The sequence below is a fragment of the Onychostruthus taczanowskii genome, unplaced genomic scaffold (genome assembly GCF_017590055.1).
Source record: "Onychostruthus taczanowskii isolate IOZ18803 unplaced genomic scaffold, ASM1759005v1 scaffold9, whole genome shotgun sequence".
Classification (NCBI taxonomy): Eukaryota; Metazoa; Chordata; class Aves; order Passeriformes; family Passeridae; genus Onychostruthus; species Onychostruthus taczanowskii.
In genome coordinates, this window is record NW_024506993.1 from 5,792,494 (window position 1) to 5,805,419 (window position 12,926).

Genomic DNA, 12,926 nt, shown 5'->3' on the forward strand with positions numbered 1-12,926 from the left:
CACACATGACTGCACACATATTTTGGTGCTGAGGGTATTTGAGACTGGGCTTTCCTGCATCCAGTATATAACCAAATTATCCTGACATTTGAAAAGTGCTTTGTGGAAAGCATTGACAAGTTCTTGGAAATGTATTTGCTCGTGGAATGGCTGCACATGCTCCATCCTGTACTCCTTTCCCTGGCCAGTAAGCAAGCAGTGGGGCCATCATAGTTTTAAGTCGTCTTGGGGTGCTGATAGTGCCTTCACACCCTATACTGAAGGACAGCTCTTGAAAGAAAACTCAAAATCAAATGCAGCACCAGATGTGCCCTTTTTTCATCTGAAGTGCCCTGAACACCATGTGGTGATAACAGATGCACCTGGAGGATAAACCTTAGAGAGAGCCTGGGGAAGAAAGCAGTTCCTAATTAATGACACTGGTTGATGTTTTATTAAAACAGGTGAGAGAACTATCCATTTGGCACAAGCCCTGCCCCTGGCCATCAGCACTGGTCAATATTTATGGAGAACTGTTGCTCTGGAGATGACAGCTGGGCTGGGATCTCTCCAGCTGGCTGTTTTCTGCTGATAGCCCCTCGTGCCACTGCTGATTCAGAGGAATGCTCTCTGGTCACAGATGCAAGCAAGCCCACTCCTCAGCTCTGCACATTACCTGCCCTGCCTTTTTCTCCTTGCAGTTGTCCCTTGGCTATGATCTGTTGCACGATGTTGCTTTGCTGTTGCATTTACCAGGAAGGAACGAGCAGTGCCTCCAGTCAGCTGCTGTGTGAATGTGCAGCCCTGGGGCAGCCCTCAGCTCTGTGTGCTGATAGCTGCTCGGGCCAAGCATCAGGGAATAAATCACCACTCTCCTTCCTGTCTGGGTAGAAGTCAGAAATGAAAAGTTTGTGGGGAGAAACCAATGTCTTGTTAAACTGTCACTGCACTTAATCCTGTCCACAACCAGCCTGTGAAGAACAGAGGGGACCTTCTGTTACTCAGCAAGCTGGTTCCCAAGCACAGGAGCAAACCTGCCTTTTTACATGATATGGCACATTCCCTTTTGCGCTGTCATCACTATTAAATTCAAATACAGATAAAAGGATTTAATTTCAGGAGCAGGAAAGCGAGTGTGCTTCAGCCCTCTTAATCTCTGTGCAGTTCAGATTTCCTGGGACTTACACTGAGTGTGTATATCAGATAAAGCCACACTAATTGTGTTTTTTATTTTTTTTTTTTTTTTTTTTTTTTTTTTTTTTGCCACTCTCTCCCCATTTTCTTTCATTTATCTGGCACTGGATGTTTGGAAACTGCAGAACTCTGTTTGGAAACAAGATCAAGTCGGTGGCCAAGAAAGCGTTCTCAGGGTTGGAGGCTCTGGAGCACCTGTGAGTAACCCACCATGCCTCAGAGTTTGGGAAGGGGGGTCTGCCAAAAGTAGCTGCTTGAGAAATCTGCTAGCAATTTAATAGTGTCTTTGTAAACTGAGAAGCCAGTCCATTTGTAGGGGCCACCTGCTTCCTTCTCATTATAAGTCCACCTCAACTTTGGCCTTTTTTTGTGCCAGGAACAAAGTTATAGAACATATGGGAAATTTGCATGCTCTTAATTTTTGAGAGTATCACCTTGACTTGCACATTACTGCTTTGCAGGCTGTTAGCCATGAAGAGGCTGGTGCAGGCATAGCACTCTCTCCTCCTTTGCCCCAGCTCCCTCCTAAACCCAGGCTCTAGCAGTGACACGTGTTACAGATGACTGGGTTTGATGCATCCCCACTGAACATGCCCATTCAGCACAACCCCCTTAGAGCCATTTGCAAGAAGTAAATTTTGGCTGCCTCTGTGTAATTTTTTTCTGTGTCCCAAAGCTGATGACTCCAGCAGTGATTCATGAATAACCTCCTTTCTTGGATTAAGACAAGTTAAAGTATATGTGACTGTGCTCTACATGTTTTATTGGCTGTTGATTGTATGAAATGTTATGGCCATCAAGAGCACACTGAAAGATTTGGGCTGCCTGACTGGGAGTACATTCCCAAATAAAGGTGCCCTTAATTCTGTACTGAAATTGTCCTCTTTAGGCAGTGCTCATCCGCCCTACAGGTCACTCAGTAAACTTCAGCCCTAAATCTGACACTGTGCTTTTTCAGAGAACAATTTTTTTAATTAGCAATAGTTGTAAGGGAAGCCTTTAACCCCTTCCTTTGGAGATACTGGGATTTCTTTAAAACAGTATCCTCTCCAAGTCACTTTCAAATAATTCCTCAGATGCTGCTTAGTGCAAGTATTTGCTTTCTTTTATGTTTGCTGAAGGTCTAGCCTGGGGTACCACATTCCTGACTATCTTTGGTTATTGAGGGGGCTGAGGAATTTCTGAGCTATGGATGATGGAGGTAGCTCAGACTGAGAAAATGCAGTGAGAAGATGGGGTAGGGAATGGCTTAGTGATTCAGTTAAGTGTAATTTTTGTTGGCTGGCTATTGTTCAGCTATGCTTTATTAATACAAAGGTGTTTCGAGGAACATTTCTATGCGCTGTAAGTGCTGAAGGCCTTAACAAGGAGCTACCAAATCACCTTTTACTTGAGTTATTGCTTAAATCAGTGTGGAGAGGCTCTGTCCCAGCCATGGCATCTCTTTTGCTGACACTGCCTGTGGTTGTGCCTGCAGGAACCTCGGGGCCAACGCCATCCGCTCCATCCAAGCCGATGCCTTTGCCAGGATGAGGAGCCTGCGGCAGCTGTGAGTGATTGCCCTGCTCACACCCCCCTTGGGCAGGAGGGATCCTCCTGGCCCTGCACCTGAGCAGCAGCACATTCTCCACATTGCCACTCATTCATTTCCCCCACGCCTGCATCCTCCTCTGTGGGGTGTTTTTACACACGAGGAGCTGTCATTGCATGTAATAGTGAGTGAAATTAGATCATGGGGACAGGTTCTTCCAGCAGGTTTGTGCCTGTGCAATTATTCATCTCCGTTCAGGAAGTCCAGCCCTGCTCCTGTTAGCCAGCTCTCCTGCTCAGAGCACCAGGGATTTAATTCCCATCTGCTCCCTTGGTGCTCCTGTGTTTAGGGTTCACACACAGGACTGATACTGCAGTGATAAGCACCATTTGAACTGCATCCACTTGTCATTCAGCCTTCTGGTGTAAAAATACAGATGTGTTATCAGAGCTGCTGCTTGTGCTCCAGGCTGGGGCTCTGCATTGTTATCAGACACTGTTTCCAGTCTTGCCTGGTTTCCTTTTCTCTTCTTCCCCATGAATATTTAATCCACTGTCAGTGTGTTGCTATGCCCCAGAGTAGTGCAGTGTCTGTGGAACACAAAATAATTTATTTGGTATTTGGGCAGGTACAGGTTCTTGCTCCTGACATTGGAAATGGGAATCAGATGGTCACTGCTGGTAGTGACACTTGATACCAGTGACAGGCAGTGAAGAAGATAAACACTGTGTGTCTGTTGTGTGATTAAAAACTTTATCTTCTGCGCTGGCACTTGCAACAAAATTGAGATGAAAGACTGATCCTATTAGGAAGAGATAGTGAGATCCTAGATAATGTGTGAAGGAATGTTTATAAACTGGAGAAGTTCAGCTAGAGGACATTTACATGCAGAATGCACTGTGCTGAAGGATCTCCTGACCTGTCCCAAGTAGCCAGGAGGGTTTTATGCCATCATATGTGTTAGAGGCTACACATCTTTCTAGAATAGGAAAGTGGACAGCTTTGAAAAGTCAAATCCCTATATTCCCTCCCTTTCCAGTCAATTTCTTTCTTTTTCCCTTCCCTGCTCATTGTGAATTCAGGATTTCCTGAGGTATTGGGTAGAAAATTAGCAAGATATTCACATCTTATAGTGCAGTGCTGGAGTTGGGATTCTGCTGTGCTCTTGATACCCTGCTCTTGCATAGCTTGTAGGATTGCAGGACAGGAGCTCTCTCTGGGGCACTTTCCCAGTCTCTGAGGCATCCTCACATTCAATTCCAAGGATCAGACTTGAGCTTTTCAAACCAGACCAAAGTATGAATGCCCTGTTTGTGTAAATGTGCAGGTCTTCACTGGCCTTAGAGCTATGCTGACCTATAATTTGGCCCAGAATATTAAAAAAGATCCCACATTAATCCCAAAGCTCCCCTTTTCTTTGCTCCTTTTCCACACCTCTTTTCCTAACAGAAGGTGCTAAGCTAGTGTTGGATCAGAGAATTACAGAATCCTACAATGGTGGGGTTGGAACTCAGGATACTGAGAAATGTTTATGTGTTTTGTTTTCCAGACTAGTTACTGTTTCTGTGGGGTTTACACAAATACATTTGGTCATTTCTCCTCTACTGCTGCTTCTAATCAGTAAACACAACTCCAGGGTCACCTTATGGAAGGCAGGGTCTCTCTGCTTAGTGCTCTGCCATGGAGGGAACTCGAGGCCTTTCAGTGGGAGCTGAGTGTCCTCTCTCTCTGGTCAGCAGTTAAATGCTGAATTTGGTCCCCACCAAAGGCTCAAACCACAGGGGCAGAGCAGGAGCCCATTGATGTGTCTTGTCTGTTCCTGGGGATCACTCTGGGAGCTGTTAATAATTACCAGGAGCTGCAGAGTGTCACTGCAGTACAGGAGGGGGTTTCTCTAGTGGAGATGAAATGCTGCCTAAATGTGTCATGCCTGTAACATCTTTAGTGCCTCCAGGACATGCCTGCAGTCCTTTTTCTTCCTTCCACCCATGCTGGGGAGGCAGGAGGAATGTGTTCAACATGAAAGGGCTGTGAGTTTCCCAGCCTTCCCTCCGTGCAGGACTCACAGCAGGCTGGTGTTGGTTTTGTTTCCCTGCAGCCACATTAACAGTGACAGCTTCCTCTGTGACTGCCAGCTGAAGTGGCTGCCCCAGTGGTTGGTGGAGAAGGAGCTGCAGTCCTTTGTGGTGGCCACCTGTGCCCATCCTGAGTCACTGAAAAGCAAGAGCATTTTTGCCATCCAGCCAGAGAGTTTTGTGTGTGGTAAGTCTTGCCTGCGTGTTTTGAGGTTGTCTGAAGGGTAGGAGTCACTTGGGAAACATTTTCTTTGAGTACCAGCATGTTATTATGAGAGGGTTTCTGTTTTGTTTTGTTATTCAGTGGGATCAAAGGAAGCCCAAGCCTGCATTTAAAAAATTTGTCATTGGCTACAATTTATTTCCCACTAAAACCACACAGTGCATTGCTTGCATCCAGAGTATTCCTTACAGGGCTCCCTGAGTATTAAATCAAAAGGGACTAAGGCCTGTTCCACTTCCAGATGGGGCTGCACAAACACTTCCCCAGTCCTCTCTGTTTGGTAGTATCAAGACTGCAGCTGTAATTTTTTTCCTTTTGCAGTGTTCTAAGCTTTTTTGTGGATTTGTGTTCTTCACCCATCCTTTCTCCATCTTGGAGACAACAAAGAGTTAAAAACAAAACCCAGAGGAGAATCCCTCCATCAAAGCTGCCTCTTTGGGGCCAGTAAGGCCCACCCAAATACTGCAGTTGACTCTGCACCTGAGCTATGGTTTCAAAGCACACATAAACATCTACTGCCTTTCTCATAATGAAAAAGAAATTTAAATCATCAGAAGAGGCCAGATCAGTGCTGCTCAGGCATCCAGGTTTTGGGGAAAAGAAAGGCCTGGTTTGGGAGCCAAACCCTGTGCAGTGGAGCCAACCAGTGAGGATCCTGGGTGGAGCTGCACATGGCTGTTTGAAGGAAAAATGAGCTTTTGCAAACACTATTTAACTGAGCTGAATGCATGACTTGCAGTGCACACGGAGCAGAAGCTTTGTTCCAGTGTCCCTCCTGATCCCCCAGTGACAGGCTCTGCCTAGGTGGCCTCTGTCTGAGCAGGCTGGGAGGGAGCCTTGCTGTGCTCATCTGGAAGAAGAGATCCTGAAAGCTCCATCCCCACAGCAACATCACAAAGCAAAAGCAGCTTTGCTTCCCAGTGCCTGCCAAGTCCTCCAGGCACTAGTAGTCCTGGTTCCAGAGGCCTGGCTGTTTAATTAAACCTTAGTCAAATATTAAATTACACCATTTGTAGAAACCTAATAAATGAATCTGCTTGGAACCTTGCTAAAACCAACAGTCTTCAGGGCAGAGAGAGAGTGTGCAAAGCTTTCCACCCTGGTCGGGTGACAGGCAAATACAGCTGCTTCTGCTTTGACAGTCCTGGCAGTCCTGCATCATGGACTCCTTTAGGCTGGAAAAGACCTCTAAGATCTTTTAACTTTAACTTACCATTAACTTCCTATATCCAAACACACCACTAAACCTCATTGATACATCTTTTAAATACCTCCAGGGATGGTGACTCTACCACCTCCCTGTTCCCTGGGCAGCCTGTTCAGGTGCCTGACAGCCCTTTTGGGGAAGAAATATTTCCTATTTGCTAATCTAAACCGCTCCTGGCACAACTTGAGGCCATTGCCTCTTGTCCTGTTGTCTGGGAGAAGAGACCAATCCCCACCTCACTAAAACCTCCTGTGGGCAATTTTCCCTGGAGGTGACACTTGCAGCCTTTTAAGTGCCCTCTCCCCTCCTACTTCATGCCAGTACAGGTCTGGAGGTGAGGTTTTAAGTTCAGTCATGCTCTTCATGCTTGGGTTGTACAAGGAAGGACAACCTGAATACGGTCTGAATATCTTCTTCAGACCGTAGTATCTTTCTCAGATTCAGTTGGTGAAGGAGCTGGGTGTCTTGTAGGTGTCTGAGGTCACTCAGTGACCATCTCAGCCCCCTGAAGGGACCAGAGGAACCACAATCCCACACAGACCGACTCAGTGGGGCTGTGCGTGGCACACCTGCTCTACAGAGCATTGCTTATTTCTCATTTCACCTCTTGGCTTGCTCCAGTCTCCCCTCAGAGTCCAGCACTGACTGTTGCTGCTGTTTCCTCCCAGATGATTTCCCCAAGCCACAGATCATCATCCAGCCCGAGACGACGGTGGCTGTCCTCGGCAAGGACATCCGCTTCACCTGCCTGGCGGCCAGCAGCAGCAGCTCCCCCATGGTGTTTGCCTGGAAGAAGGACAACGAGATGCTGCACAACGCCGAGATCGAGAACTTCGCGCACGTGCGGGCCAAGGACGGGGAGGTGATGGAGTGCACCACCATCCTGCACCTGCGGCACGTCACCTTCGCGCACGAGGGCCGCTACCAGTGCGTCATCACCAACCACTTCGGCTCCACCTACTCCAACAAGGCCCGGCTCACCGTCAATGGTGAGTGGGAACTGCTTGCTCTTCTTCTCCCCAGCCTGAGCTCAGATGTGGTACAATTCTGTTGTGTTAGCGGGGTGCCCTGATAAAGGAAGAGATGATGAATCTGACTCCGCGTTCTCAGAAGGCTAATTTATTATTTTATGGTACTGTAATATATTAAAGAATGCTATACTAAACTATACTAAAGAATATAGAAAGGATACTTACACAATGCTAAAAAGATAATAATGAAAACTTGTGACTCTCTCCAGAGTTCTGACACAGCTTGGCACTGATTGGCCAGAGTCAAAACAACTCACAGTAGAATCCAATGGAACAATTACCTGTTGGGAAACAATCTCCAAACACATTCCAGACCAGCAAAACACAGGAGAAGCAAATGAGATAAGAATTGTATCCCTTTTCTCTGAGGCTTCTCAGCTTCCCAGGAAGAAAAATCTGGGTGAAGGAATTTTCCAGAGAATGTGAATGCCACACAATTTCTTGCTCCCGAGGGTCCATTCCTGATGGTGAGCTCTCAACCTCTGCACAGCAGCTGTTTGTATCCCAGTGGATGCTGGGAAATGCCCTGCGAGGAGCACACACCATTTTGGGTTGGCTGCCATCCAGCCAAGCACTTCAGCATGCATGTTCTTAGCAGCTTGAACTGCTGCTCTTTGGCTGCTCAGGTAGATTCTTTGCCCAGTGAAAACAAAAATACAAAAGGGATGCAAAGAAGGGGGATGTAGCAGTTGGAAGTTCTCTGTAGGAGAGATAACAGATATTTTTTTCCCAAGCTTTCACGGAAGAAAATTAGCTTTGATCCCAGCTCTAATGATCTGAGTTGGGGGTGTCATGGGCTCTGCAGACAGGTGTGTTCTGTAGAAACATGGGGTCACTCCCCAGCAGTTCAGAGCTATCCCGCAGAAGCACATGGCCATCCTCCTGCCCGTGGCTAACTGTCACCTTAATCCCTCTGTGGGAAGGAAAACAGAACTGCCCAGAAGACGGCGTTTCCCCATGGAATCACTAATGCCCTTTGTTTTTTTTTCCTTCCTCAGTGCTGCCATCATTTATCAAAACCCCCCACGACATCACGAGCCGGACGGGGACGACGGCGCGGCTGGAGTGCGCGGCCGAGGGCCACCCGCCGCCGCAGATCGCCTGGCAGAAGGACGGCGGCACCGACTTCCCCGCGGCCCGCGAGCGCCGCATGCACGTCATGCCCGACGACGACGTCTTCTTCATCACCGACGTCAAGGTCGAGGACATGGGGGTCTACAGCTGCACGGCTCAGAACTCTGCGGGCTCCGTGCTCGCCAACGCCACCCTCACCGTGCTGGGTGAGATGCCTTCTAGCTTTTATGGTTTTCATGTGTTCGTAATCCTGCTGTTCTTTAGTGTACGACTCTAAACTCCATATAGAGTGTTAGCTGCTGTTCTCCCATTTTGGTCAGAAAAAGCAATTCCTCTCTAGGCTTGGGAATCAAGGACACCTCAGGCCCTGAGAGATGGAAACAAAAGTCACTTGTGGGGGAAGCAAACTTGGGGTAAATTACTTCATTACCTGAAGCTGAAATTGGAAGATTAACCCCCAATATGTAAATGGACCAAACTGATAAAAGTGTGAAAACCCATGACCCATCATCCATTTTTGGGTGCAGTCCCTGGGGGTGCTTCATCTGCCCAAAATGAACCTGAAGGCCCTTCAATAAATGTAACTGCTTTTATTCCCTTAATTTTGTCTGGCCTCTGTTGTTAGGTAGTCCCAAAAAGGCATCACCAGGGCCCCAGGAGGCCAAGTGCAAGTAGGAACTGGGAGGGATGGCTGTTAAGCTCTTTACCAGCTGCAGATAAAAGAGAGACAGAGTCACATGGTCTGCTCAGTCTTGTTTCATTCTTTTACACTGTAGTTCACTAATGAAAAATAGCTGTTAAGTAAGAGAAGGAGCTGTAAGTCGCATCTCCTCTTGTGCTGAGGAAGCCCCTCCAAACAGTCTATTTGCTGTCTTGGACAATGACTTCAAAAGGAAATTGCACTTCATCCCTCTTGCTCTGTGAAATAATTCACGTTTCAGCTGTTGGCCCACAACCTCAGAAGTTTCTTGTTGGGAAAACTTAACACCAGTTGGTTGCTAGATCTGTTGTGGTGTGCAGCTGCCATATTCCTCAGCACGTTCCTGCTTCGCGCATTGCTGTGTCTGCAGGAACACGAGGAACATCCAGTGCTGATAAATCTGTTGTTACACTGTCCCTTAAAACTCAATTTCTGTGTTTGTTCTCCTGCAGAGACGCCATCTTTGGTCCATCCGTTGGAAGATCACGTGGTGTCCGTCGGTGAGACCGTGGCTCTCCAGTGCAAAGCCACGGGGAGCCCCCCGCCCCGCATCACCTGGCTGAAAGGCGACCAGCCCCTGGTGGTGACAGAGAGGCACCACTTCACCTCGGGCAACCAGCTGCTGATCGTCAGGAACGTGGTGCTGGAGGACGCGGGGAAGTACACGTGTGAGATGTCCAACACGCTGGGCACGGAGCGCGCGCACAGCCACGTCAGCATCCTGCAGTCGCTGGGCTGCCGCAAGGACCGCACCACCGTGGGCATCATCACCATCGCCGTGGTCTGCAGCATCGTGCTCACCTCCCTCGTCTGGGTCTGCATCATCTACCAGACCAGGAAGAAGAGTGAAGAGTACAGTGTCACCAACACAGGTAGCTGCAGCGTCCTGAAGCCCCCTCTAGGCTTTTGTGCTGCCAGACATCCCACCCAGGCTGAGCCGGCTCGTCAGGGAGCCTCACAATGCCCTGGAACTGCAGCTGGCTTATCTCCCTGGTTCTCCTGGGCTGGAACCACCTTTCACTTGCTGCTGAAGCATGTTCAGAGCTGTATTTCTCCCCTTAGCTTGCTCTTCAGGAAGGTCTTTTCCACTTGGCTGTAGTTCCAGCCATTGCTTTGCTACCTTGGTTTTCCATGACCATAAATGATAACTCTTGAGACAGTCCGGGTGATGTCCGTGATGCTGGGAACCTGTCTTGGTTTTTGGAAATCTGTATTTTCAAAAACTTTGAAGTCAAAATTTGAAAAATTAGACTTAGAAGCTGGAATCCCTTTTTCCATGTTGGGTATAACATCCCCTGGTGATGGGGGAGGTATCTGTGGCTTTTTAGAGGAAGAATTAGCACTTATTGCTTTATCCTGATACTCAGAGGGGGTAATTTGGTCTGAAATAAGTGTTGCAGTGAGAATAAAGTCTCCTGCCCTCCTTATGCAGCCTCTGAACAAAACAGAAGTATGGAAGAACCAGACTAAGACTTTCCCAGCCTGCTTGGAATTTCCAGCCTTCCTACATTATGCTTAGCTTTAGATAGAGTACAAAAGGATTTTTAAAAACATGGGCTAGGTAGGAAGTCTTGGATAGCCTATTAGCAGTGTGATGTATTAGTGGGATTCTTTTATAATTCCCTTTTTTAGTCCTCAAAATCCAGGGCTTCATGCCTCATATAATTGAGTTTCACTTGCTTTTGTGTGGCAAGGGAAACTGAAATTGCCTGATAGAAAATGGAGAAAGCCAAGAGGCTTAAGACTTATTTCCTGCTTAAGAGAATCAAACACCCTGTTCTGCAGAATACTTTTACTCCTGACTTCAGGAGGCAGAAGACTTAAGTCAAAGGAGGGACTGAACTTCAGGGGAAAGAGAAGGATTTACTTATTCTGAATAAATAGTTCTACTCCAGCTATTATGTACTGACCATGCCACATGCAAACACTCAAAGTGCCTTTATCAGCACTCTCTCCCACAGCTTTAAGCTTTGAAAAATCAGGAATGGGGCTTCTGAGGGGAAAGGAATATTTATGCAGTTCAGTTTCCAGTGCACCTACAGAAAATGACCAGTTCTAGATCTGGTCCCAAATCCCCCTTGAAACTATGAATTTCCTTTGAAAAATCCTGCTGGGAGCTGACTTTTCCCTTCTCCCATTGCTCTAGATGAGACTATTGTGCCTCCTGATGTGCCAAGCTACTTGTCCTCCCAAGGAACTCTCTCGGAGCGCCAGGAAGTGGCCATTGGAGTGGACACCCAGCAGCCCAATGGGCACATTGACAGCAATGGTGAGCAGTGGTTTCATTATTCTGTAATGCTGGATCTCAACTTCATATGGGAGGTAGAAATCTCAGCCCAGAGTACTTCTGTGTTTGTGTTTGTTCTGAGTTATCTGGGAGATCTTTATAATGTAACTCCTGCATTTATACAGAGCAGGGATCTGTGTTTGACTTCACAGAGCTCTCCTCTCCCAGGAGTAAGTGTTCCTACAAGCTGACTGCCTCAGAAACTGCTCAGTCAGGCCCTAAGGACTGGTTTTTTGCTAATTTTGGATTCTTTTTTTGGCAGCAGAGTTACCCACAGTCATACTAGAAAATGCATTAACATCGCCTGTCCCTGCCTTCGGGCTTTGAAATTAAATGTTGGGGTTTTACACTATTTAAACACAGCACATTAGGAAGGAGTTCTGAACTAAGATCCTTCTGAGATTGTGCAGCACTTATTCTGTTAAACGTTTGCTGAAAATTATCTTTTATCTCCATTGCTATTTTTTCTCCCATTTCCAGTGTAAATAAGACCAACTAGTCATTTAAGTGTGAGCAGATGGCTGTGATCTTTACCCAGATGGTTTGTTTGTTACAGGGATGTGTCAGGCTGATGCTGGAAGGTGTCCAGATGTTGAAGCTCCTGCTGTAGGTTGTAGACAGCCCAAGCTGTGTATCAGCTATAATAAAGACACTTGGAAAACTGAGGACGTGGCCGATGGAATGCTCGTTCCAGATAAGACAGGTACAAAACCCATTAATCTGAGAAGGCATTTCGTGTTTGTACAGATCACAAAACCCTCCAAGTCAGACAGCATTAACACAAGGAATTGTTACCTTCAGAGGAAAATAAAAGCTCAGAATGATTCTCAGGTGCAAGCACAGAAAATTTACTTTCTCCTGCTTGCTTTGATCCTCTCTCAAGCTTGGATAATTGGAATTTGAGGAACTGTCAGAAAGAGGCAGAGTAAAGCTCCCAGTTGCCATTCTGTGCAGCTGGCTGATGGGAATTTTGATTCTAAGTATTCTTAAATTATGAGAGCACTTTCAAAACTGAAAGTGTTAAATTTTTTCATGCTCTTTTAAAAGGGCTGTTGACTTCAAAGCTCAGCTTTTTCATTTATTTTCAAAATTTAAAGGTTGTTTTGGGCACTACACCTGCCTCTGCTCTTTGCCAATTTCTGTGGTGTTCCACTCATGCTTTTCTATTTTTAGGATGTGCTTTCTGTTCTCCCACTGCATTGTAAAAGCCACTGAAAATCAGCCAATGAAACAAATTTTCTCTCTAGGAGAAACTAATGTAAAGTTTAATAATGCAAAGTTGTTGAGTGCACTAAGGAAATTCACTTTCAGCATTCAGAAACTCCTTGCTGCTTTGAATTCTGCTTATCTGTTGTTCCCACTACCAGTAATAACATATCTTGAGATAAAAATGCAAGCTGATGCTGCTCCCTGTAAAGCAGCAGCACAACAATAAGAAAGGTAACTTGGTATTTTAAAGTAGCTACAGTAAAGTTCCACTTGGCACTTCTACCCTGATTAGCAAGTCTGAAAAAAGAAATAAATACACAGTTTATTTAAAAAAGAAAAAAGGAAGTTACAAGTACTTTGGAGTGAAAATGAATCCCTAACTAACTACAGCTGTTAGTTGGACCTACCTTGAGCGA

General features: G+C 46.4%; 1 protein-coding gene across 1 annotated transcript in view; it reads left to right on the forward strand.

Moving 5' to 3' along the window:
* The window catches only part of LRIG1 (leucine rich repeats and immunoglobulin like domains 1), a 90,012-nt gene that overhangs the window by 74,994 nt on the left and 2,092 nt on the right, over positions 1–12,926 (forward strand). Inside the window, exons 10-17 of the mRNA XM_041425896.1 lie at positions 1,299–1,370; positions 2,651–2,722; positions 4,803–4,966; positions 6,878–7,198; positions 8,239–8,520; positions 9,467–9,886; positions 11,161–11,283; positions 11,858–12,004. Coding sequence (XP_041281830.1) covers positions 1,299–1,370; positions 2,651–2,722; positions 4,803–4,966; positions 6,878–7,198; positions 8,239–8,520; positions 9,467–9,886; positions 11,161–11,283; positions 11,858–12,004 — 1,601 coding nt within the window. The remainder of the gene's footprint in view (positions 1–1,298; positions 1,371–2,650; positions 2,723–4,802; positions 4,967–6,877; positions 7,199–8,238; positions 8,521–9,466; positions 9,887–11,160; positions 11,284–11,857; positions 12,005–12,926) is intronic.